Genomic DNA, 27,721 nt, shown 5'->3' on the forward strand with positions numbered 1-27,721 from the left:
CTGTATGTATTCTGCAGATGTTATATAATCTGCAGTTTGCCACTGCCTTTTGCAAATGTACTGTTGAATTCTGTTGGATGAGAAATAATACAAAATCTTGGAAGCTCTGGAGATTAACTGTGGTGATACCTTGCAGAGGTCTATTCATCTGAAAGCACCGTGAGCCAGGCAGGTGTCCTGGTAAATTTTATTCATGTATAAAGAAGGCGATTAACAGATTGATATTATTTGATCATTACTTTGGACAGCAATTATTAACTTGCTGGGAAATAAAACTGCTACCTGCTGTAGGATCTAGTGTTGATCAGCTTACTTCTTCCATTATTTAAAGCTTCTGGAGCCTGGAGTCCATCAGCAGTTTGTGTGACTCCAGAAAGTCCCTGAGAGTCACTATTGATTCTTTCAGGAGAGTCTGCTGATGCAGATGAAGAATACTAAAATGAAAAATCTGCTTCTAGGAATTGCATAGATCATAAATATCTTTGCTCTATTTCAAAGATTTGGAGCTCACAGAAGAGGAGAGTAATGAGGGAGACCAGTGAATAAGTCAATTTAAGTAAAACTAATCCTTGAACATTAAGGCCATCTCCATTGTGTGGCAATGTCCCTTAGAAAACGTATGTGGTGCATTTGAATAAGAATGTTAGGATTTTCAGGAAAAGTAGTACAATTCCTTCATTGCAGTGAGTTCCAAATTCTATCATTAGTCACAAGTACCGTCATATTAGTACACAACAAAGTTAAAGTTGTTTTAGAAATGTGAATTACATCTTTAATTAACTCTAAAGCCACTAATGCATTTCACAACTGTATTTGGATTCTTCTTTGTTAGTAGGACTGTGTAATACAGTTAACTTTGTTTTGGATCATGATGTAACTGTAAAGGGAGAAACAGCATGTAATGTCCAGTGGAAAGTGAATGAAGACCTTTCCTGAGATGCTACTTTCTTTAAGAAAGAAAAAAAAAACCCAAACCAGCGATGCAAACAAAAAAGCCCCAAGCAATTACTTTAATACTTAGTTTCATATCTTCCAGAGAAATTTTTTTTTTTTCTACATAAATATTGTTACAGTTTCACTCACTTCTAGTAAAATTTTCCTATTTTAAAATGGTTTCAGCTATCTAAGATTAGGGAGTGATAGGTCTGTGTCTAGGTGGGTTATTTTGAGATGCAAGATGTACTTCTCCCTAAAATAAAGGCATGTTTTGTAAACAGGCTATATACTGTTGCTGTTTTGGATTATTTGCACCATATAACAGTGGATTTCATGGCAAGAAATAAAAATTGATACATAAGAGATATTGAAGTACATCACTCTATAGTACTATCTTTTAATGTTTGTTCCTGATTTGCCATAGTCTGAGGAGAGTTTGATGCTGTTGCAGCAGAGTTTTCCTTCAAAGACGGTATAGAAATAACTCAGTACAAAATTAAATCGGTAATGACTCATAGAATAGAAGATAAGTTGCTAATAGGACTGCATTATTACTCTGTGTTTCATTCTGCAGGTTTTTTACTCTGAACTTGTAGTACAGCAAATAGCTAATATTGTCAGAGTAGTCTGATTATGCCACCCATCTTAGTCCTGAAGAAAATGTCCACAGCACAGTTTGCTCCTCGGTTCTGTGATGGTATCAGGACATGACCATTAGTCAGTTCACACTTCACTGTTGCTTTAGTTTGTACGTTCGAGAAGAGAGTCCTGTCTAATCACATCTAGGTTCATCATCAGAAAGCAGTTTTAGGAACCAAAACAGCTGAGAACCTGTCATTTTTTTTACCTTAAATTTGGCGTAATTTGAATGAAGGGGGTATTGGTGGGGATTTTTTGTTGTTGTAGGGTTTTTTAATGTGGTTTTGAATTTGGTTTTATTATTTAATGAAAACCCAGGGAGAAAATCCTCCTTGCTTCTGGCAAAATACTTGATAGGCTCTCAAATGAGCAATGAGGTTTTTACGTTGTAAAATAATCTAGCGGGAGTCGTTGTGAGAGCCCAATTACTTTCTCGTATTTGCGGGATTGTAGGATATTAAGTGTAACATAGAAAACAATCTTGTATTAGCAGAACAGTGGATGAGGTAACACATTAGACTATCTGTGACAACAAATTTCAGCATTTTATACACTCATTAGACTTTTCTTGGTAAATTTAAAAATTTGAACATCTCTTTTAACTCTCATTTTTCATTGCTAAGTATATTTGTGACTATTTTATGACTACTATATTCATCTCTTTGTCAGAACTGTTGTGCTTTGAGGCATTGTCATGCTCTTTCTCCAGGTTACTCATGAAGCTAAATACTAGGGGCTTCGGGATGCACAGTATTTGTCAGAAATTGTTGCTTTACTCCTGAAGGAAATCAAATTGCCTTCTCCTTGTGACAGTGTTTGTGATTTTAATGTGATGAAACATTTTTTAAAGCATTTACATTACTTTTAATGTTTTGGTAAAAAATGTTGTCAGAATTCTGCCACATAGCTCAGTGCTGGAGTTGCCACTCTATTGAAGCTGTCATTTAGCAACACAAGTCCAACAGAATGTCAGAAACGCTTGGGTAGCCCTTTTCAGTGAAAAGGATTACAAGACACAAATGTCTGAGATATTTGCTAAAATCAGATGTGTTTAAACCTGGCGATTAAATATGCTGAACTTTTCTATATATTAATTTTTGTGTATGTGTCTTCCGGATGAATTTGAGAGGTACATGAAATGCACAACTATTGGCTATATTACTGCTAGATCTTAGCCATTTTTTTCACCTATCTGAAAAAGCTTTTCAACTATCATGAGTTTATACTAGAGTTCCTAATAAACAGACAAGTTTCAGATTCATGCTGCCATCACCTCATAATTGCTTATTCTTTATTCAGATGGAAAATGAGATTGTTAAGAATGAGTAGTTATGAAATTTGAAAACAGAGACTTTAATTGCTCAGAACCCTGCTAGAAAAGGAAACCAACTGGACACAAACTGTGCAGGAAGCTCATGAAGTCTTTGTGATTTTTTTTTTCTTTGTTGAACAAAGCAGATTGTGAGAGGACAGATTGTGTACATTTTGCTCTAAACTCTAGTAAGAAGTCAATTGAGAATATAAAGATAGAAAGCAGTTTCTTTGAGACTGACTTGGTAATGATAGGATCCACTTAAGAAGCATCATTTCGAAAAGAAGGAGGAAGAACAAAAATAAAAACTAATATTGATATATAAGATATAAACAAGTTTGATGGGGAAAAAGAGGTAAGGAGAATTGATAACTCTTCCAGTAAATTAAAAAGAAAAACCTAAAATACTAAGAGGCCAAGTTGCATAAATTAAGAATTCTTCATTGCCTTCAGTCACTAGAGTGAAAGAAGGGGAAATGGAGATTACCAAGAGCAAGTATGGAAGAACAGAAGCATAGAAAAGTATAGTAGAATAGCACAAATGTGTAAATAGAAAAATTGGAAAGGCAATGCACAAATTAAGATATAAGAAGCAAATATTGTAAATTTTATCAAGAAACAGTTTAATATAAATAAACTGGTAGTAATTGGGAAACTAAAGAAAAGTTTTCATACTAAGGGAAAACCGATTGGCACGTGATGCAAGAAAATAATGTATTGTTTAATGTCCTTTGTGCCTGCTCTCTCCCCCCCCCCCCCCCCCCCCAGCTCTGGTAGGGTGGTAAACTGTGTCAAATCAATAACAATACCTGTGGAAAAGTGGAAGGAGTCACACCTGAACAGGGGAGAAAGTTTATAAAATTGTTATCCGTTCAAGGGTATTTAGAACTATATACATTTCATTTGGGATGTCTGGAGAAGCCATATCAGACACGTCATTGGAAAGATGGGTAAGGTTCCAGAATACTGGCAGAGGGCAAGCACACTTTACACCTTTAAAAAAGATGATGGAGGAGGAGGAGCTACTAATTATTCTCTCTTGTACAAAGTGCTGGAACAGAAAAAAAAAATCCAATCATTTGCAACAAGGAGGTGAGTAATAGTGACTGTGAACTTGTTCAGAATAAGCAATTTTTAAAAGTTCCAATTTACTTCCAGAACATAAATGAGTCTAGTGGATAGAGAAAAAACAGCTGAGGCCATATTTAGATTTTCATAAAGATTTTAATTGTTTTTTTAATTGAAATTCTCCTAAGGTTGTTAGTTCTAGATGAAATTACTGTAAAGTAAACACAAAGCTAATTAGAAAACCCATACCCCCAAAAAATGGTGAAGAATGGTTGTCAATAATTTGCTTAAACAGGAGGAGGGATGAATCAGCTTAATTTCTTGTGGTCAGCCTCCATTTTGTAGTGCTTTATGTTTCATTAATGTCTATGACAAAATAGTGAGTATGCTTACTAATTATACAAATATCACGAAGTTGGAAGTGGTAGTACGTGGGAAGAAAGGATCAGAATTCGGAATAATGTAGACAAATTGAAGAAACTATCTGAAAAATGTAGGATACAAGTAAGAATCATAAATGTAATGTTTTAACTTCTGCAGTCAATTGTTGCTTCTGAAGTACAGGTTGGGATGCTACAAGCTTAGGTAGATTTGTAGGAGAAGATTTGAGTATTATAATGGAATCACAAGCTGAATTGATTAATCCTTTCATGCTAATGATGGATAAGACAAGAATCAGTGGGCCTAGGTTACAGTTACAAGTATTCAGTTTAAGCATCAGAAAGCACTTTGATGAAGAAAGATATACTGAAATGGATCATCTTATCTGTTAAAATTTGCACAACATTAACTGGCAGATGCCTTTTGGTGAAAAACAAAGGTAAAACTGATTCTGTTTTCCTTTAGAAAGAAGATGGATAATTTCTTAACAGTCCTATTTTTATATCACCCTGTAAGACTTTTCAGGTTGGAAGGGGCCTCAGGGGAGATCTAGTCAAACTTCCTGCTCAATGCAAGGTCAATACTGAATTCAGACCAGGCCAGTTGAATCTTGAAATTCTTCAAGGAAAAAGATTGAGTCCCTGCTCTGATGCTTGGTTGCCTTGATGGAGTTACTTTGTTGGAAAGTTGGGATATCCCATGTTGTAGTTTACAACTGCAGTGATTTGTCCTCCTACTGTGCAGCTCTGTAAAGAGCCTGACTCTGTCATCTTGGTAACTTCATAGTTATTGGGAGGCTGCCATCAGCAACATTTCCAAACCTTCTCTTCTCCAGACTAGAAAAGCTGCATTCCCTTGCTCCAGCTCCCAGCTGCTTTGGTCATCCTTTGCTGAATGGAGTGCAGTATTTCAGATGTAGTTTCATAAGGTTCCTTTAAATGAATTCTTTTGGGTTGCCTAGATCCCTCTGAATGGAGGCCACCTCCTTGAATACATTGATAGCTGCCACCTGTGAATTTATTAGACTAAGGGTAGACCTCTGAAGAATACACACCATCGATCACTACTTTGAGCCTGACATCCAACTATTTGTTGGGTTTTTTTACCAATATAGTTAGTCTACCTATCCAGATGTAACATCAAAACTTGAGTACAAGGTTGATGTGGAAGACTGTGGTGAAGGCCTTGCTGAACTCAAGATAGACAACAGGCACTAATCTTCACTCATCTACAGATCTGCTCATTTTACCCTAGACGGCTAGCTTGATCAAGCATGATTTTACCCTTGGTAAATGCATGTTGGCTGGTTTCAGTCATCCTCTCATTCATGTACCCAAAAATGTCTTCAAAGAAAGCATGTACACTCTGGCCACTTTGCCTAGCCAGAGGCCAGGATATGTAAAATCAGCTCAGTCAGTGGTTGTCTGTATTGTAGCAGTATGGTCCTGAAGCGTAAAAGCAGAGTTAGAGAAATGTAGTCTTCTGGTTGTGAAAAATTTTAAACCTGATTTTTAGCCATTTATTGTTACAGTTTTGCCTAAATGTGCACTTTGTAAGCAGTTGTGTTTGCTGAGGAAACTGTAGCTCTCTGGACCACCTCTCATATTTCTGTTGCTTGAGTTTGTTTCCCACTTACTCTGACTTAGAGATGAATGTTAGTCAAAAGAAGCCAGGATACTTGAGCAGTTTAAATAACCGGTCTTTTCTATGCCAGCTGATTCTCTGTGCTTGCAAGTGACAAAAAGATTAAGTAGGGAACTCAGCCACCTAAACCTAGAGGGTTTTAACATTCAGAACACAGCACAGTAGTTAGACAAACAATGGAGCTGGAGATCATTATTTCTTCTGCTGACAGTGTGAAAGAGGACGGTTTTGTAACTGTGAATGTAAACAGATGTCAAAATATGCCATTTGACTTAATATCTTCTTGATTTAGTCTCATTATGAAGATTATCTCTCCTTTCTTGGTAAAAGGTCTTATTTTTGTTCGGTGTGAAAGACAGTGGCATAGTTTGGAAAAAGTTTTGCCAAATAGATTTTGTGGATTATCTTTTACTTTCGCCTCTTTTGAAGCTATGAGGTTATCAACAGATCAAGCTGGTCCTGCTACAGAGTGTGTATGTTTGGTCAGAATAAGATGTTGGGGACATAATAGAAGGGTAGATGTGGGGGCGAATGAGGAGAGTATTAATTAACATGTGGTAGTGTTAATGTTAATATTTCAGTCTAAAATGCTAATGTTAATGTGTATGAACAGGCATGGCAGAATCATTAATGATATGGTTTTTAAAGCTCTCTGAAACCTCTTCAATTTAGATTAGTATTTAAATCTCCCTTTGGAGATTAAATGGGTTCAGTGAGTCTTGCAGTCCATTTTCTGATTATAACATCTCTGTCTAGCATAAAAGGCTTTAAACACAGGATCATCCTCAGAGTTCCATTTCAGAGATGTAACTCTTTATACTGATGCTACTTTACAGGTGTTGGCCAGCTGAATTGTAAAAGTCTTTAACCATTTAGCAGAATTTCATGTTCTGATCAGAGCAAAAAGTTTGAACCAAGTCTAAAAATCTATCCTTCTTTCTAGATGTCTGTTTTTTAACAAATGCACCTTTTCATAGACAACATACTGGTAGATGAGGATTAATGGTGAGGTATCTTCCCATTTAACAAGAGAACGTGTAGATTATACAGTACAGAGTGATGAGCTTTACAAAAAGAAATGCTATTAGTGTGTTGGAAATTCTGTCTAGCTTGTGACAGCCATTTACATTAAAAGTGAAGGTAAGTATCTTAGTGTTTAGGGTAAATAATACCTAAGGTAAATACCACCTGTAAATTCAAGTAGTTAGACTAAGAAATTATTTAACTGAGAATAGCCTTTAGGAAAGCTAGTGGTCTTCTGAGTGGTGCTACACTGTGAAAAAGGCTGTGGAAATTTGGTATTTTAAAGTTGCTGTTCTAATGCTACACAAATATAATGTAAATATTTCTTATTTTCAAAAAGGTTTAAATTTTACTATTTTGTATCTCTACAGCATTTGTCAAGTAGACACAGTGTCCAGCAGAGCACGTCACAGGTAAGACACCTACATATGATTTTTTGTTGTCTTTAAGTGTTTGGAAATGTATGTAAAGGTATGGGGGAGATTATTAGGTAAGTCTCTACGCATAGAACACTTCCTCAGAAGATGAAGTAATTAACGTACTAAAGTCCTCCTTCAACTTCTGTTTAGGCTCTTTTCCTTAGCTCTGTTGTTCTTAAAAGGTCAACTTCTGTAGTGATATCAAAAGCCTCATGTGAATCATCTTTTCACCTGCTAACACGTGGCTTAGTAGGCTTCTGTTTCACATATCCCTTCTGTAGTAATGTAATCCTTTCCTGGTCCTGGAATCGGGGTTTAATCTTTCCAGGAGAACTGTACTTCCACAGGTATCTGTCTTTAAAGGATGGGGATTTACTTGGGTTTAATTCAAAATCCAGAACAAAATTAATTTTAAACTCTTTTTTAAGCTAGTACAAATCTGGGTTGAAAGTCTGAAAATGTTAAGATTTGCTTTATTAGCAAGTACCTTTCTACACATTCAGAGAAGGCTATCCTAGGGAGCTTAGGACATTCATGCAACCTCTTTAGACCAGCATACAATGGACGTAAAGGGAGGTGGTTGACTCACCATCCCAGGAGGTATTTAAAAGACCTGTAGATGTGGTGCTTAGGGTCATGGTTTAGTGGTGCACTTGGCAGTGTTAGGTTTACAGCTGCACCCGATCTTAAAGGTCATTTTCAACCTAAATAATGTTGTGTTTCTGTTATTAAAGTATAATTTTATTTCTAACCGTACTCTTTTTTTCCCCCCACTCCAATTTTCACTGTTGTAAATATTTCTTGATACGCTGAATCAAAATGTAAATATTTCTGCTATTTAACTTTACTGGTTGACTTTATAACAGTTCCTGCTCAAGTTATAAACTATTGTTAAGATTTCTTTTTGTTATACATACTGCAGGGCATATTAGCCTGTAAAGCCTGGTTCTAACTGACCTCCATAAATGAACTGAAACTGCTGAAAAGAAACATGTTTTTCTTAACTATACTTTGAAATCTGTCTGCTTTAAATGGAAATCAGCAAGAACCACCCTAGTACTATCTTAATATAGTTCATTCTCAGTACCACAGTTAAGACAATATTTGAGAACTAGGACTGACTCGGTTTGCTTGATAAAAACAGATTTCAAACGCATAGACCATTTATCTCATATTTACTGGATTATAGTGGTTTCTCAAGCTATTTAAATTAAAAGTTGAAAAAAATATATAAAGAAAACAATCTGGCATGTATTTCCAAGGTCGAACATATTTGAGATTAAGCTTTTGCTTGATGGAGAAAGGAGAGCAGGATCTCAGTTAAAATTATCAAGTTGGTCACATGTCCTTTATTTGTGAAGAACTAAAAATCATTTTCATTGTTTTTAATCAGGTGGATACAATTCGTCAGCGTCATGGGGAAGCTTGCCGTATGCCAGTGCCTCATCACTTCTTCCTCAGTCTAAAGAGCTTCACCTACAATACAATTGGAGAAGACACAGATGTCTTTTTTTCTTTGTATGATGTTCGAGAAGGCAAGCAGATCAGGTAGGGCTGTATCAAATAACTAAAAAGCTTCCTAGGAAAAAAATTATGAACAAAACAAATACATTGTAGAAAAACGTGAGCTATTTCTTGTGACAACTGAAAGGACAAAGCTGATAAATCTTAAGTTGACAGCCTTGTAATGCATACATGAGAATCAGTGATACTCATCATTGCATATGAAATCTAGTGTTTATCTATAAGCAAATCATTAAAGGTACAGAATAGTTGAACTTTGTTTAGGTTTCTGACTTTGGGTCCACACATTACTGAAAGTCTTAGTGTTTGATGTCTGCCTTCTTAGGGCCTTTCTTTAAGATGTACTAATAATGCAGGGCCTCACTATATGACTGTTTTGAAGAGACAACTGCTGTTATGTGTGAATGCTGAACTGAGGTTCTTTAAGTCTCATCCACTCCTTGCCTTACAGGCATGTTACAGTATAGCTGTTTTCATTACTTTTTTTTTCTATATAAACTATTCATATTCATCCCTATGTCTAGGCTGGACAACAGTGCTCCTCAGTACGTTGAGGTAATTGATACTAGTGTTAGCAAATGTGAAACGTCCTGTATTTTTCCTTTACAAGCCTGTGTTTTGAAAACATCAACATATGTAGAAGAGTATTGCATATGCATTGTGTCTCAGAAATTAAGTGTAGCTTGGTCTGATTTGAAATACAGCATGTTTGTCTGGGGGGTTTTGAGTTTTCATTAAGGCATGTCCTGACAGTTGGCACAGACCACATTTGTTCCTGTGGTCAAAACTGTCCTAGTTTTCAGCAAACGAGATTTAGATTTGTTCCAAACTGAAGAGTGAGCCTCAAATGTTCTTTCCTCTCTTTGGGAGAACATTATTATGTGAATAATACTCATCCAAGAAAGTGCAGAGTAGAGTGATAACAGTTTTCTAGCTCTTCAGAATACATCCCACTAAACAAGTGGTCTGTATTAGAAAGCTCTAATGACTTGACTGTGTCTTATAAATATGTGTCTGCCACCATTTAGTTAGGCAATTTAAATATCATTTTGCAGGATGTGGCAAGCATGCCTAATCTGATACTGCATCATGTTTATTTCACCCTCACTAAGTGAGAAATGCTTGTTTTGAGGTACTTAGGAGGACATACCTATAATTCCTCTATTGAGAGAATTAACAAAAAAATAGCTGATAAGAGGGAAAGGTGAAAATGGCAAAACAAAACAGAAAAATAACGCACAATTAATTAGTTCAGATCACAGAGGAGTAAAATATCAAATTGTTTAGATGAGGAAAGCTGCAGGGAATAGGAAGGGATAAACTGCTGCCATGACTGTGAAAGGCCTCAGAAATTGCTTCAAAAGGAGATGAATTGTCTTGGGCTGCAGTTTGCATAGAATGTAAATATTGAGTGGGAAAGCCTCAAGAAGGGGTTTTGCCAGTGATTAAAAAAAAAAAAAATATAGTTATAATGAGAAAAAGTACAAAGAGTGGTTTAGGCATATGTAAATATATATAATAACAACTCTTTGCACATCAAAGCTTTATTGCTTAGCTCTTTGTATTGTGCGTAAGTGATCTGCTGCAGTGAAAACAGCATAATTTTTATATTTTCTTACATCCCAAAGAGTGGTGGGGAAGAAGTGTGTAATGAGGCTAAGCTCTGTTTTAGAAAAGAAACTTAAAACCAGAAAATAGACAAACACACTGCTGCAAATTTAGAATTATGTTTTTATATCTACTTTAAAAGATTAAGTTTCTTTTCCCTTCCATATGCCGCAAGATATAGTACATTAAGGTAAAAAAGCAAGCAAAGCTTCTGCATGCAGCACTCTAGATAGAAGGAACAAATTGTCTTTTCTGAAATGGTTTCAAGGTAGATAAATTTCTTATCCAAACAGTTCACACTGGAGATTGACTGGCTTTCAGTGTTAGTGCTTTGGACATATAGTAGATTACAAACCTCATTGAACCTGTTGGTTGCAATAGTTATTTCCCAGTTAGGTTAAATGAAGAATCAGTGAAAGTTCGTGTGTTTCTCAGGAGCTGAAGTAACAGCATGTACCAATTATGGTTTAGCAATCAGAAGGCTGGAGCAGCAACTGAAATACAGTTTGAGATGTATTCCCAGGTTCTGAATACAAGTGCAGTACTGTACTGTATTTGTATGGTTTGTGCTGTCTACAAATGAGAAGCAGAGAAAAGATGATATGAGGAGATATGGATAGCAGGAATAACAATGCTGCTATCAGAGGGTCAAGACCTGGAGGTAAAAAAAAAGTGACTTAATTTTTTCTCTGACAGAATTAAAAAAAAAAACAAACTCGTGAGTAAATAGAACTGGACTGATGAAGGTCTGCTTCAATAACTTGTTTCAGCCCACAGCACAAACAACCTGTCAATCTGAGTATTAAGTAATGGCTCAGATCAAAAGGGATGAGAGTCTATTTGGGATTTTTTGTTTCAAAAATTATCCCATATTTTTACATACAAAAAAAAATTAGTCTAGCAATAAAGTCTTTATTACTGAACTTTACTACGCCAGTTTGTTTGCCATGTGGAAGTTAGTGGAAAATAATCAGAAAATTGTTCTAGTTTTGATTACAGCCAATGGGGGGAAGTACAGCCCCATTGTGAGAAATACCTTGGGATGAATGATTGTGAAATGGTAGAGTTGATAGTAACTAGAAAAGGAAAGAAAGACAATGTTAACGTAAAGTTGGTGAACTTCAATAAGGCAATGTCAATAAATGTCAAAAAAAGATAGGGAGGAAAGAAATTTGAGTATTGTCAGTTTCTTAACCATATTATTGAAGAGCCCAAAAGCAAATTGTTTCAATATAAAGGAAAGATATGGCAGCAACAGAAAGTCTGTATCATGTATTCTTTGGTCAAATGGGGTCTGGAAGGAAATACACAAAAGGAGAAACTAATGAAATTGCCCAAACAGGGATCGGCAGAGACAGAAACTTGTAGAAAAAATGCAAGTAGCAAAAGACATTAAGGACAAAGAAATAATAATTCTGTAATGCTTTAGCAGCAAAAAATTTTTTTTACAAAATCAAGAAGTAACTGAACAGATTAAAGGGGTTGTTAAGCTATCAGCAGATGTTACCAGCATAGCTGGTTAATAGCTGTTTTGCCTTAATCTCCCTAAGAAGGTCAACTGCTATCAGATAACAAATGCAAAAAGTTCTGGAATAGAAGCTAACAAAAAGTAAAAGTCAAAATAGATTTGTTAAGCACAAGTTACATCAGAGCCAACTGATTCTTTTCTTATGTGAGAATGCACCTCATGCCTCAGCAAAAGAGAAGCGTTAGACCTGATATGGTAAAGCACGGAGATACAGACTAGATGAAACTAAAGGGGCTGGACAGCTGATGGAAAAACTGATCCAGGCTGTTATCTGTGCTGGAAGGATGAAAGAAAGATGGTTTTGATTTTAAAAAAAGAAAAAAATCAAGAACACTTTGGCAGCATTATTTTGATGGCTGGAAATTAGCTAAATTCAGTAAAGCAGTGAGGTTTAGCTCTATATTTACAGCAGCACTTTTTTACTAATAAATGCGTAAAATTCCGCATAACTTCAAAAATTACACATTCAAAAGCATGATATCAATTTTTTTCTGAAAATAAGCCTGAAGAATCCACTAAATATGAAAAAGAATAAAAGCATTTTAGTATGATTTTTTTCTTTATAAAGTTTATGTTTAAATATGTAAAGGTGTTTTATTCTGCCTGCATCTTAAACCAGAATAGATGTTTCTAGCACTATTTTAACAGTTACCCTATTGTACTCCACTGAGATTTAAAAGTTTCTTGTCATCTAGAAATATCCTTAATTATGGAGAGTGAATAGAACAAAAAGAAAATTCTGACGGGATGGAATTGAAAAACTGGGGCCTAGTCAGTAATTATGCATGGAAAATAGCGTCATGCATATTACTGCTTGTAACTCCCCCATCTGCCTACTCACTGTGTTTGTACCATGACTGGAGATTTTGGAAGATGTGATAGGTACCCATAGTAGTGTTGATAGCTTTGACAAAGGAAGTCAGTGTGTACATTTCTCATACAGGATATACTCAAGACCTTTTTGTGGTGAGACCAGATTTTCTTTACAGTGTATGTAGAAGGCATACGTTTGCTGATGATCTCTTTTTAATACACTGTATCGTAAGAAGGCCTTATGATCTTTCAGCTGCTCTCTTTACTCAGAGTGCACCACGACCTATTTTTTGTTGGGGTTTTTTGTTTGTTTTTGGTTTGTGGTTTGTTTTGGTTTTTTTCCTGCATAGTGTCTTTTCTTGCTGTCATGTTATCTTGATAGTGCATTCTATGGAGTACAAGGATGGTCCATTCTGACATGCAGACAGGCAAGCAGATGCATCAGATTTGCTATCCGGGAGAAATAAGAAATTGCTTGGGCATGCAGAGACAGAATTCGAAAAGCAAAAGCTCATCTGGAGTTGGTGCAGAGAGAAAGATACACATGCACACATGGCTTCTGTAGGTACCTTGGCCGCAAATGGACGACAAAGGAAAACATGTCCCACATGCTCTGTAGGGCAGTATATGATGTTGCATGAGGAAAAGGTAACTAAGAACCGTGGCTGCTTTAAGCAATGAATACTTTCAGCTTAAAAAATTGTAGTAGTAGCAACAGGTGGCTTTACGTATTTTTAGATGCAAATACACAGTAGATTTTGACAGTTAAGTACATTTACAATCACATGGTAATGAAACTCTTAAGATCGTATGTTGTTGATGATGGTTTTTTGTAATAGTGCATGAAGACAGACATTGACAAGTACGTTCTTTGGTTTGCACTGTGCAGTACTCAAAAGTTGCTCCTGATTTGTTGCTCTTGTGCCATTTGCCTTATAATCAGTTCTTCACTTACACGATCACATCCTTTTCGGTGAGCACCATACTGCACACTATTTTTTCTCCTTCCTCTTTACATGACTCTTTTTCTATTAACATTTATTATTCTGTTCTGTCTAATTCAAAAATCTATGTAACTAGTTTTACAATGTCTTCATGATATTTTCTTTATTTTGGGTTTAGAAACAAAGAAACAGAGGAATTCCTTAGTAATTTTTCAGAATATTGCATTCTTTTTCTTCAATTCATGTATAACAAGGTTACCCAGAAGTGATCACATAAATTAAGAAAGTATGTATGAATAGGTAGATGTTACTCTGTTTAAGAACTGCTTTCTCTTCTGCTCTGTGCTATTGTAGTGTTTCTCTGTATGATGCTCTCAAGACATCACGTTAAGAGATTGATACAATTATATTCTGAGAAATATTAAATGTACGAGTGTACCTAAAAAGCCTATATTATAGACATGCAACCTAAAGCTAGAAAAGTTTAAAGTTAATGAAGATGTACTCTGGAAATCTTACTTGAGGAACTGTGAAGGATGGCAAGTACAGTAATAGACACTTCCCCACATTATCTTGTAGTGCCCCAGGAAACGTGCGAAAGCTTACTTAAGCTAAGAGCCAAAAAGAAAAAGATGGGGTGCAATAGAAAAAAGAGATGTTACTTTTTCATTCTGTAATTTTCCCTTGGAGAGATAGCAGAGAATAGGAAAGAAGAGGCAGCAACTATCCTAACTAAAGATATTCCTGTCAGAAATTAAGATTCCAATTTACCCAAAGAAAAAGGGAAGCCAACTGAGATGCTGGCAAAGGCATGAAGAATACTTAGTATGGTCTTCACGGTGCATTCTGTGGATTCATATTATTGTAACTTTTCTCAGTACTGCAGATGGTTTTAAGCAAGCATCTTATTTTATCTGTAAATTCAATCTAGGTAAAAATGATCATTAGTGATCAGAATCCAAACTTGTCTCACCCAAAAGTATGGCAGATGTTTAAAACTTAGAGTACTGGAGCATTTTTGGTGACTGGTTCCTCGTACTTTGTTAGTAGAGTATACAGGGGGAGTAGGTTGTTCATCCACAGAAGCTGTGCAACAGAGGAATTAGGAAGAAAAGAAATGTCTTCCGCTGGCAGAATAAAGCTTTATGGCATATGCAGTGGTGAGTAAGTCTATAGTCAAAAGGTCGCTACAGAATTTGCATTATATCCAACTCCCTATTTTATTACATAAAACGGCAAGTTTAGATTTGTCAGTTTTTCCAGCACAACTTTTTACTGTTTTGAATCTTTACAATGATCTGAATCCTGAAATAATCATAAAGTCTTCAAAGCCTCTATTGTTATCTGACTTGGTATACAAGAATTCTTCTGTAGATTAAGAGTTTGGATTCAGATGTCTGTGGATGAACTGGAAGCCTATCTGTATCACTCAACAAAGCTGAGTTTATTCTAGTAAGTGTGAGATATTAATTAAGAATGATCAAATAACATTACGAAAGGCACTGATTTTAACTGATCCATTTAATTATTTTCTATCTGCTAACTATGCCTTGGATTTTTTAAAATGGTATAGAGAAGGTAAAACAAGATGGATGTATCTTCTACTGAAATGTGGTTGGAATGATGCTTAGAAAATAAGTGTTTTGGGGGTGTGGTGGTTTGACTTTGGCTAAATGCCAGGTATCCACCAAGTCGCTCTATCACTTCCCCCCCTTTCCCCTTGTTTTCTCAACAGGGCAAAGAGAGGAAAGAAAATAAGATAGACCAACCGTTGTGGGTAAAACAAAAACAGTTTTAATATAAGCAAAGCGAAGCAAAGGTCTGCGCGCAGAAGCAAAAAAAAAAGAAAACAGATTTATTCTCTACTTCCCATGAAGAGGCGCTGTGGGGCCTTCTCAGGAGCAGGGCTCCCATATGCGGAGTGGTTGCCTCGGAGGACCAAGGGTGACCCCAGCCCCTTCTTCCTTTCTCCCAGCTTTATACTGAGCAGACATCGCATGGTCTGGAATATCCCTTTGGTCGGTTCGGGTCAGCTGTCCTGGCTGTGTCCCCTCCCAAGATCTTGCTCACCCCGTCCCACTGGGGGAAAGAATGTCAGAAAGAGCCTTGGTGCTGTGTAAGCACTGCTCAGCAGTAGCCACAACACCAGGGTGCTACCAACACCCTGCCAGCTCCCAACATAAACCACAGCACCGTGAGGGCTGCTATAGGGGAAAACCAATTCCAGCTCAGCCAGATCCAGTACAGGGGGTTTTGTTGTTTTTTTTTTTAATTCATATAATTGACATATCTTATATGGGCCTGTCCAAATAACAGAAAGATAAGAGAAAGGATGAAAGTGTATAAAACTGGAAAAAACCCCCGTGGTTGTTCAGTATTGATAAGGACTGCTGTCTGTTCCTCGTGAGGGTACATAAAGATGCGTTGTGTAGATCTTGTGTTCTATGTGTTTCAGTATGATTTTGTTTGACACTTTTGTGTTGTCTAGGCAGCTTTGAGAGAATTTATGAATGCTGTCAGTTAGAGGTGGGGGAAAGAGTTAAGCAGAGAGATAAATGTGCCTGCAAATGCAGAACCACATATTCCTTCTATTTAAGTACTTCCCAGCTGGACTCTTAAGACTTACTGCGTGGGAAATTTTGGGGGATCATAGATGATGATCAGGTTTAAAGGCCATATATAAATCCATATACAGATAACCTATTTCTAGTACAGTACAATGAAATGAGAGGAAAGATGCTGCATAGTTATTGACCTTGAAAGCTATGACTAATTCTCATGTATGCAAATTCCTGCACTTTTTCTGGAGGAGTCTCATTTCCATAATGACTTTCTGAGTGCACTAGTACAGAGCACAATATTCTACCTGTTCTTTATTGTTGGGTTTTTTTAAAATTCTGCTTCTCCAGGACCTAATCAAATACTTATCCAAGGTTTCAATTTTTTTTGCTTCTCTCAAACCATTCCTTTAGTTTCCTTTTGCAGGCATCCATCCTTCAATAATTTACTGTTAAGTTCTTTTTTTTTTTTTTTTTTTTCTTCAGATCTTTATTTTTTCTCTTTGTTGTCAGTATAAGAACAACATCCAGGTGGAATTAGTAGAATTTCTTCCTGTGATTATAGTTTAAGATAATTTGATTTGGAAAATAAAATACTAATTTTTTTAAGGGGGAAGAGAAAATAAAAAAAGAGTAATGAAATTAAAACCATTCATGAGAGACAGTTTGTGGGAGTGTGAGGCACTGCAATGAGAGTGGAATGTAGGAAAGGCACAGTAACAGTCCAGTAATAATTTGGGTGGTTATTAACTTGGACTGATTAGCGTTTTGCACCTTTGGTTTTTTTACTCTACACTAAATTGTGCCTTTGGGTTTTATCTAAATGACATTATGCTGTATAACTAACGTTACACCATAAGCATATACCATGTTGTTATATTTTTTTCTTATTACTTAAGTGATAAATGTAGACATGAATGGAGATAGTGTACTCAGACTTTCAGATATGGGGCAGGATATGATTTGCTACCAAGAGATGTTTGCTATAAGATGCCTGTCCAAAACTTTGTATTGAAATACTGTGTATTGCCAGAGTATATCACATTCTTTTATACCATAGGATGATGTCCTGATATGCATCATAAGCATAAATCATTTGCACTCTATAATGTAAGGAAAGAGACAGCAAATGCTCATACAAACAGCAATCAGCAGGTATGGAATAAAAAAAAAGGAATAACAAATACTTATTTCTATAAGCCAGACATCTGCCTCGGCCCCTCCCTCTCCCTTCTTAAAACAAACACAAAGGTATATATTAATGTAAATGGTGTGTCATCTGTGTTATATAGTAGACAAGATTGAATTATTATAATGATCCCATCTGTTCTTAAAATTAATCTGTTAGATAGAAATCTTTTCTACTATATTATATAACCTGGTAGTTTCCTAGCAGCATTATGATGGAAGCTGATCTTGACTAAAGATTTCAATTAGGAAAAGATATGTTGGCAGATATGCCCCCCCCCCCCCCCCAAGATTCTACCTTAGTATTCCAAATTTCACACTGTTCCTCTTCACTTAGGAAAATAACACACAGGGTGGAGCAGCATGTGTCTGCTCTGAAGCAAGACTTTATCCTTCAGTGGTTAATTTCTAATTGCTTGTAGCTTTTCTGATGCAAATTGACATTTATTGATTAGGTGCATTACAAAGTCCTTGTTCCTTTTTTAAAAAAAAAAAATCTTCTGAAGTTCATGAAGCAGCTTCATTGCTTCATTCTTTTCTTGTGTTTCTTTGAATTTTACCTCAAGAGTATGTGGAAGCATTAACAAGGTTAACATCTAGCCCCTCATAAAGCATCTCATTGTGTTTTGTTGAGATGCCTTTTCACATTCTTTTCCTTCTGGTTGAAGGATAAATTAGTAATCTGTTCTTTCTCAGCAGATGGCTAGGTAAAACACGTGCAGGGATGTGAGAAAATAGAGACCCACAGTCATTTTAATATACTAGAAACGTAGAGGCATATCTTATACATAGCTGCCAATTTTCAGTACAGCGCTAGGAATTTGGTAATTTTAAAACATCTATTTCTGTGTTAAAATTGAAAAACTGTAGGCAAAATGAGAAGAAACACAATCTTGCTCTTTAATGCTGTTGCTAATAGGTGATATGGAAAGATGGTTTTCATGGAAATGTTCTGAATTTGTGGTTGGATGTTGGGGAGAATGTGAGTAGTACAGCTTGTCTCATCTTCTGTCTTAAGAACTTCGTGCCATTGACAAAGCGGCTCTCAGGAGAGAAGTATGATTTGGAAATGTAATTCTGGACTAAAAAAATGCTGTTAGTCTGTATCATGGTAGTTGTATTTAGCTATTCTGAAGTCATCTAACAGAATCATCTGTCCCTTTTTTTCAAGGCTGAATAAAAAAACGTGGCAATGTTTTGTTCTTAATACTGTTCTACATGTATGAGTGGTAACTGCAGAAGTGATGTTGATAATAATTTCCTGTTTATAACTCATAATTTTGAGATATTTTCCAACCAATTTCTTTCACCTAATAAAAATTAGCAGACAAATATATAAAAGTTTAAGATAAGTTTAAGCTTGAATGTGTGAAAATTAGAGGGCAACATTTTAAATGTGTTGTCACCTTGGCCTTGTAAACAGGTTAATTTCCACTGCAGGATCAAACTGGTTTCGGTTTGACCACTGTGTGAGTGTGTTAGAAAAAGAAGAGTTTTCTCAAGCTACTACTCACTTGTACAGTCTTCTCTATTTTAGTATTTCTAAACTTCCATTACTTCTCATAGGTGCTATTGAAACAGCTCACGATACTGCCTTTTGGGAGAGGGCTGTAAAAAGAAAATGTTTGTGACAGTGTTTAGAGAGTAGAATAAAATTCACCACTTTGAAACACTGGATTTAGAAATTATGAATTTGTAGGGGAATTGATTTTTTCACTTTTTCTATAGTAGGAGTTTTCTCTGACACAGTATTCCTCATTCAGATGTCAGAATGCAAATCTGTATACCAAGTTGCTGAAGGTAACCTTGACAAATTTGACAGATATCCTTCATATCTTTGTATGTTTATTGGTGACACTCCGCTCCATAGTTATCATAATAATTTAGTCATATTTTCTTGACTTTTAAACTGTCAGTAAGAACGTATATCGGCTTCTCAAAAATGTTAGCAAGAACACTGTAGCTAAAATTACATTTCTTGTAACACTTCTTAACATAGACAATTATAGTCGTCCAGAACTTTCATTTTAAACACTAAGCAAAGTTCTGAAAAAGCGATAGCAAATTTTTCAGAGGTTCTATCCGAATAGGGGTTTGAGTCCTCTCAGAGCTCTGATATGCAGGATCACCATGCTTAGTGGGAGAACACCTGTACAGAGCAACTCTTGTGTCCTCTGAACCACAGTTGTAGAAAGTGCATGCATTCCAGAAATCAGGTGCTGCTTGGGTAGAGAGAAGCTGAGAATGGCAAAGGGGTTGGAGAGATACAAACACATCAAGAATAAAGAGACAGGTAATCATAAATAAGGTGAGAAGAAGGGAAGGCAGGATCACTGGGTAGATGAATATGGCTGAAGTTGAATAGCTGGAAAAGAAATAAAGTTAGTTACTGTGAAAAGATCCCCTTAAAAGCTGTGGCAAAAAAGTCTGACTGCATTTTCTCCCAGAGTATGGAACTGACCTTAAGATCCCTTTTCCTACATTGCTTCTTTCTTTAGGTAATAGCTCTGGGAGTGCTGTGACAATGCGTGTGTGTTTATCCCGTGTTAATTGCTTTAAAATATTATCGTGTTCCACTATTGCCAGTTGCTATGTTAGGAAGCAGAAAGTTATATTTTACTTTTATTGTCCAATTACATGCTAAACTTCCTATTTCTTGTGGTTTTAATAGCAGCCTTCTCATAGATACTTGAAAATAGAAGCGTTTTCTCATTCGCTGTCAGTGTAATGATTTGTCTACTGGGAAAAAATAACTTTGTGTCATTGAGAATTATTTCTTTAATATTCAGAGAATTTTCCTAGGGATTAGACTTACCAACTAATGAGGTTTTTCTTCTGCTTAGTCATGAGAAAAAAAATCCATCTTTCTAATTTTTACCTCTTTTCTAGAAATCTGATCTGTTGGGATAGCTAATCCTCCATCAGATGCTCCTATACTTTACTTTATTGTGTCCTTAGTATTTCAAGGAAAGTATTTTTCTGACTTTTGTGCGATAGATAATCCATAGCAGTAGTAACAAGGAGGATATCAGTTTTTCATCCTGCTCAAGATGAACCTCCTTAAAAACATCACCCAGTAAGCAAACATTAAGGAATGTTGCTATCCACAGCAATAGCCATTGTTCTGGTCACTCTAGTTAACATGGAAAATATGTGGGTCTCTGAAGTCTGCTGCACACATATGGCAGGGGACGAAAAGTCTCTCTGATATAACTTTTAGAAAGTACAAGTTTGGTGATCACTGGAGACAGATATTCAGAGGATTTTATAAGGGGGTTTTTGTGTAGATTATTAAAAAAGGGAGAAGGAGGAGTAACACCTTATCATTTTCTCTACCGGTTACTTCAGCTGACTTTCATTCCTTAGATCTCTCTCCCAAATCTACATTTACTTGCTTTTTCCACTTATCCCCTTTCCTGTTAATATTCTACAGATCCAGATAGTAATAGTTTCTTTAAAATACATAGGAAAGTTGCTGTAGAGAGGTAGGTGGTGTTACTGGAGATGTTAATTCTTTCTTACAAAGAAGCTATTACAAAATGGGAGCTTTTACAAAAATCAGTCTTATATCTCTCACCACCATCGCTTCCTTCCCCCCAAATTTTTTTTCAGGTTGGTGATCAGATATGACATATCGATAGACAGGGATACAGATTTTTCTACAAGAGTATTTTGATTTTTTTTACTTGTTAACAGGAAAATGTCAATTAGTTCCAGCTGTTTGGAGTTGTTCTCTTTTTCTGCTTAGAAAGAACAAAACTGTATCATGAGCAAATGCAGCTAGAAGAGATTGCGCTGTCTCAACTGGTAGGGTGCAAATACAATTTGTTAAAATGTTTAGGTGAACTATATAGCTCAGAGAAAGCAATTACAAGTAATTTCCTGGAAGGAAAGGAAGGCCCAGTGTAATGAATTTTACTCGTCACACTTGAGCTCTTTCTGTTCCAGTATTCACTGTCACACTCAGTTCTGTGTCTCTGACTGAAGTTGTCATGTGCAAAGCCAAGTAAGAGGGATATGTGGTTGTATAGCAAGAATTAAATGGAGCAACTGCTGTATTAGAACTCAGAACCATTAGCTTCTTCCAGGTTAGAGACGGTGATAAAGTACTTTTTCTATAAAATACATGTGTAATCCAAAACCAGAAGTTTTTCCTACAGTTATGGTCAAAGCATTTCACATGTATCATCTGGCAGGGTCAGTCTGGCTTTCTTTTCATTAGTTAAAATTCGATCACTGGCAGGGACTAAGGAATCACACTATATGAGTGAAGTCTTTTTTTAAATTATTTTTTTCCTTCGAAATTAAATTTTTTTTCTAGCTAATGGAGAGGATTCCTTTCAGGAATGCATATATGTGCCTTTCATGATGTAAATAACAAAAAAATACTAATGACAGTGTCAAATATTCAAGTGTGCCAGACTCCTGAGAACCCAAAGAGAATGTAATTGGTGCTTAGCTACATTCTCCTGCAAGCTTTAATAATGTTTTTAACATTGTGGTGGTTTTTCCTTGAATGTGGTAGAGAGAAATGACAGGTAGTTATTTTCACTATTTTCTGTTTCTATGGAAACTCAGTGTTTGCAGTAACAGTCTTACTGTAAGCTCTGTAATCCTCCCCTGGGGCTTCTATCCAACGTGGTAACTTAATAATTCATGAGCATTAAGCTTGAATATGCTGGGAAGTAAACTGTGTTCCTTGGAGCTGTTTTCTCAGGGCCAGATTCATTTCCCTCACAGATTTGGTGTTCTGTTCTCTAAGATGTCTTTATAAATTACACTCCATAACCAAAGCAGAGTACTTTTCTTTACTTGTTTTTGAACCTGGGGTTATTGCAGATCTGCTGGATAAGGAAGCTCATGAAAAAAATCCCCTCCCTCTCTCTCCCCATGAAGAAAAGGGGAAAAAACCCAAATACACACCATGAGCACTTGTCTGAAAGGGAAGATTTTAAATAGTCCATGAATCATTGTTCAGACAATATGCAAAGTTCAGCAGAGGTTATCTTTCTGTCTCAGGGTTTTGGGAGTGACTGCTCTGAATGATGATCGATTGCTCAAATACTGCTGTGCATGGAATCTAGGGTGTGCTGTTAATTTAAATTATAAATGGAAATTCAGTTCTTCACAGACACAGTATCATTCCGTACATATGCTTTGACTTACTCTCACACTTAAACTGAGAACTAAAGACTCATTCTGTGAAGCTCTGGAAGATTTTATGATTAGGTAAGTTTTACAGCAGCTATGTAAGGACTTTTTTTTTTTTTTTTCTCCAAGAGAATGAGTGAGAATTAGGAACTCTGAAAGGTAAATTTGTTTAACAGATAATAAACTTGAAGAACTTTGAACAGAGGATACTCGGAAATGGACTGCAAACAAATTGCTTAATCACCTCAAGCATTCTGTATTTTAAAGTACAATACCAATATATAGATGCATTCTGAAATATTTTCACAAAGAGGAAACTTTTAGAGGTATTTCTGATCTTTCCACAAACTACGATTTACAAGGGACTCCAGCTATTAGGAGGAGCCAAAATTTACTGTTTGATCATAACTTTACTTTTTCTTTTCTCCATATACTTATGTGGGTGTCATGAACAGTTGTACTTCAGTAGAAAACCTTTCTCTTACTGCTTAAATCATCTTCCAAGAGAAAAATCAACTCAGTATTTATGACAGAGGGGAATGACTGAAATGTTTATATACACGCATGCTTTCTTCGTGAATATGAGACCATCTGGTTGAAATAAAAGTTCAGAAGTCCTGATGTGAAACTTGTTTCCTTTTTAGAAAGTTTCTGCAGGGTGTTCTCAAAAGCATCAGGATATGATGCTGTCCCATAGTGACCATTTTGATCACTGAGCATAAGAATGTTTCTGCAGTTGACAAATGTGAGAAAGATTTTGACAAACTTGGCAAATGGAATGAAAATAAAATTCTGTGTTTTCCCTAATGTTATGTAAAGTTGTACAAACAAATACGAGAAGCCTTGTATTGCTATTGGTAACTACATTGCAGGATGCAGCACAAATGGAAAGCGAGGGCAATACAGCCAGGGATTTTCCTCTGCCACTACATAGGCAATTGGAGAACAATAATTGCTTTCCTGAAAAGCTAGCTGATGCTGCTGCTTTGGGGCTTTAGATAACCTCTGCTGTGCTGGTTCAGTGTACTTTCTCTCTGATACAGAGAACAGTTTCCCAAGTTAATCCATGCAAATATTAGCTTGTGCAAACTTCAGAGTTTAGAAACTACAGTTCAATTATCTTCCCCTCATGTTGCCCTCAAACCCCAGGAATCTCTTCCATGGTGTTTCTCTGCTAACTTATAATGTTTTGAAACAAGCACCTTTTTTTGCACCTTTAAGATAACCTGTTGGTCGTATACCAGTAATTTCTAACATAATTCCATTCACTTGGTCAACATGTCCTTGGAGTGCTTGTATGCACAGTGGTAGAAAGAACACGGTATCTCATGGTATTGACGAAGTAAACTGCCTGAAATGTGGTGTGCACAGCAAGATTGCAATATTTTGAAGCAAGTGTTGGCAAGGTTTCTCTTGTTGTAGAGAATGACTAGCTCATCCTGAGGTCTATCCTGGTTGACCTGGGCTTGCAGTGCATACAGTTTATTCTCAAGATGAAAAAATGATGCTTCTACAATAATGTCTTAAAATGCTTATGATGTTCATATGGCAACTCAAATTTTATTGTAGAATTATTGTCAGGCATATTATCATTCATTAAAAGAAGAGACTAGAAGAGATTATTGTTTTTGTGAAAAATGATATAATGTCTTGCTTCTTAAAATTTCATAAATGGGCACTGAGTGAGGTATGAGGTAATAAAAGGAGGTAAACTGTGTTGGTTAGGCAGGTCTTTGTATGTAGCTTATTCCTGCTAGCTTCTGTGACAGCATATTTGGACTTTTGTTCCTGATTTTTTTTTTTTTTTTAATGCAGGTAGGGATTTACATGATGCTAGAAGAGTGAGAAAGAAACCTAGGGAGACACTGAAAGAAGGTCAAGGACTAAGACACAAGTTGTTATATGATCTTCTCTGCTACCATATGACTTTTTTCACTATGCACTGGTATATATGTCATGGGACCAATATATATTTTAAACATAACCTTTATTCTTAGAAGGGGTTGGTCAAATGCTAGATTCTGAAAACCCAGTTAAATACAGCTTTTGAGAAAAGGCTGAGGTGTTTATAAAAATGTCGGGGTTTTTCAGTGTTCCCCCAGTTATTGTCTGGAAATAAGAAGCACTGAGGAAAATACGAAAAACAAGGGAATGGATTTGTACATTTTCTGGTTCTGTGGCATATTGGAATGGAAGAGGTGAAGTTTGTTGCTGGGAGAAATGGCTGCTGAACTGTTACTTAAGGCATGGGAAAGGTACAAGATGTGAGGTTTCTTCTTAAAGGGATTGACATCCTAAAATGTCACTGTCTCTTCTTCAAAAAAATCAATCTCCTATACATTGTTAAATAATTTTTTAAAAAATTCTGTGTTCTTTATCAACAGTTTCAACCTGAAACAGAAAGTTGGGCTGCAGTCTCTCTACAGACTACCGTTGCTTTGACACTATGCGTCTATTAATGCTGTACCTACATTCATAAATTGATACACAGTCAGGATTTTTGCCTCACAACGCCACACTAATTAAACTCACCAGTGAGTTAATACAAAAGAGTTGACTAATACATTCCAAGCTCTTTGCCAGGCCTTTTGTTGTCATCTTCGCATGTTATGCAAAAAAAAGCCCCACAAACAAACAATCTTAACAACAAAAACTCCCTGCAGGCATAATGCCACTCCTGCTCACCCAACAGTAAATTTTGTCCCTGTTTGCCCCTTCCTTCATGCTGAAAATGTAATGTCCCAGACCATTGATTGCTTCCTTCCTTTTTGCAGAAACAGATGCCAGTTCAGTATGGTCCTGCTTTTCAGACAGTTAAAGGAAGCCAAGAAGTGAGACACTACACTTCTTTCATTTTTCTTCCTTTCAAGTAAAGGAACAAGAAGCTATTTGACTTTGCTTATCAGAGCAATGTTTCTTATATTTGAGTAGCTTTAGCAATTACTAATCATGCGAGTGATTGTAAGACCTGACTGATGGCTGCACAAGAGGTGGTTTTACTATGGTGTGAGTTAGCACAGGAGGAGATCTTGCAGTTAGAGTAATTGAACGTTGCTTATAGCACATAGGAACAAGAGAAATAAATAAGCTTTTGTTTAAGATACTGCTACTGATGTGGCACATCTTAGGTCTGAACTCAACAAGGTAAAAATGTTAATTCTTTTCTCTGTTTTGGTGCATTTCTTATTTTGGATTTTATGCAATAGAGAACTGTTTTTGGTATATTTCTGGAGTAGCTGAAAAGGATTTTTTTTTTTTTTGACAGTAGTTTGATCAAGCAGTCAGATCACATCAAATACTCAGTACCTCCCCACATTTTAATTTCCAGCACTCATTTGGCAGTTACAGCTTTTTAATTCTTTTTATGATGTATTTGAGGGTTTTTTAAACAGGGTAGTGTGTGTCTGTTTTCTTTGAGCAATTAGAATATACTCAATTATAATAAAAAGTAATGCTTAATGCATACAAACATGGGCTATTATTTGCATATGGAGTTTACTCATATTTGATGTTTGGACTTCAGTGTTGCCTAGATTCTGTGCATGCTCTTGTCTTTGTGCAGAAGGTAAACTTGAGGAATAAATGCCCTGAAGACTGAACTCTTTTGAAGGAAGTATCTCCCAAAATAAGGAATTAACGTTTCTTGACCCTAAATGTGTGTATCTTTGTCTAAAAAGGGAGCTATAATTACAGCTGAAGGCAGTAGATCTTCAGATCATTGAAAACAGGTTTATTCTTCCTGGTTTCTTTTGACATAGAAATAAATTTGCAGTTGTAAAATAGGGAGCATCTGACAAACTAGTTCATAATATGGGTCAACAGTGTAAAAAGGTTCAATTTCCATTCCAGGATATGCTAACGTTGTCAGCATTAGCGAGGCCTTAGTAGAATATTTAGATCGGTTCCTGTAAACTGTTGAAACTTGAACAGTAATACCAAAGATTAAAGAAATTCCGGAGATGAGAAACAAAACTCTAAGTTTAGGAGAAATGACCTGCAAGGGAAGGTGGAAGAATTTGAGGTGGCTTAGTCTTTTAGGATTGCCTATTAGCACTGCTGTCTTTTCATCCTCCTTGTCCTGTGGTGGATCTCTCCTTTGACTGAATGTTTCTTCATGTTCCACAGTTCTCAAATGCTGTGGTTGCCTCAAAGTCCCCTTAATTATTTAGTGACACAAGCTCAAGAGGGCTTAAGGGAGAATTGGAAATTAAAGGAAGGAATTTAAAGGTTGTTACTGAGTTAGTGCTGGAATAAAGGAACAATTGATGAATAGGCAGCTGAAAAAGATGGTGGTCTGCTTCATTTCTTGAAAAGCACTGGAATACAGCGTCAGGAACCAGATTTTCTCTGTGGCTGTAACAAGAAAAAAGATAAATTGCAAATTTTAAAAGATTTCTGCTTGTTAATGGAGTAAAACCTTGCAAGAGGCTATCAAGTGAGCCTCCAGAATATCTCTTTGGATGTTTTGAAAGCAGACTAAGCAATACAACATTTGGAAATGAATCAAGTATAAATAGACTATCTCAGCTCAAAGACTTGACAGTCCCTTCTCTGCCATTGTGAGAGGGACAGCCTGCACAGGATTCTTTGGCATACAGTATTGTATTCAACTTCAGTTAGGAAAATGAAATGCTCATTAGTGCTGAAATAATTTTTCAAAGAAAACCTGTGTTGGAAGTTAAAAAAATAGAACTTACTGGAGATCTAAAATATGATATGTAATCTTATTATTGAGATCAGTGGAGGTAAAAGAGCAGTTATAACATTATTTCTTGAAGAACTTCAATTTAATGAGTTTTATTTCTTCTTAAATTATATTATATAATGCATATATCTGTGTTTGTGTGGTACATTGATATATTATAAATGACTACAGAGTTCATTCTCTAATAGTAACTCTGTAAAAGGCTAATGAGAATTTTTTAAGCATGACAGCCTGAATACTTGCCTGGGTACAGTATATCCAGGGCTATGCTGCTATTCTT

General features: G+C 36.1%; 1 protein-coding gene across 10 annotated transcripts in view; it reads left to right on the forward strand.

The window, feature by feature from the left end:
• Positions 1-27,721, forward strand: part of DOCK3 (dedicator of cytokinesis 3) — a 222,402-nt gene that overhangs the window by 82,062 nt on the left and 112,619 nt on the right. For all 10 annotated transcript variants that reach the window (XM_074913853.1, XM_074913859.1, XM_074913854.1 and 7 more), the window contains exons 8-9: positions 7,375-7,416; positions 8,816-8,970. In XM_074913853.1, the coding sequence (XP_074769954.1) occupies positions 7,375-7,416; positions 8,816-8,970 (197 nt within the window). The remainder of the gene's footprint in view (positions 1-7,374; positions 7,417-8,815; positions 8,971-27,721) is intronic.

This window comes from Athene noctua, chromosome 10 (assembly GCF_965140245.1).
Source record: "Athene noctua chromosome 10, bAthNoc1.hap1.1, whole genome shotgun sequence".
Classification (NCBI taxonomy): Eukaryota; Metazoa; Chordata; class Aves; order Strigiformes; family Strigidae; genus Athene; species Athene noctua.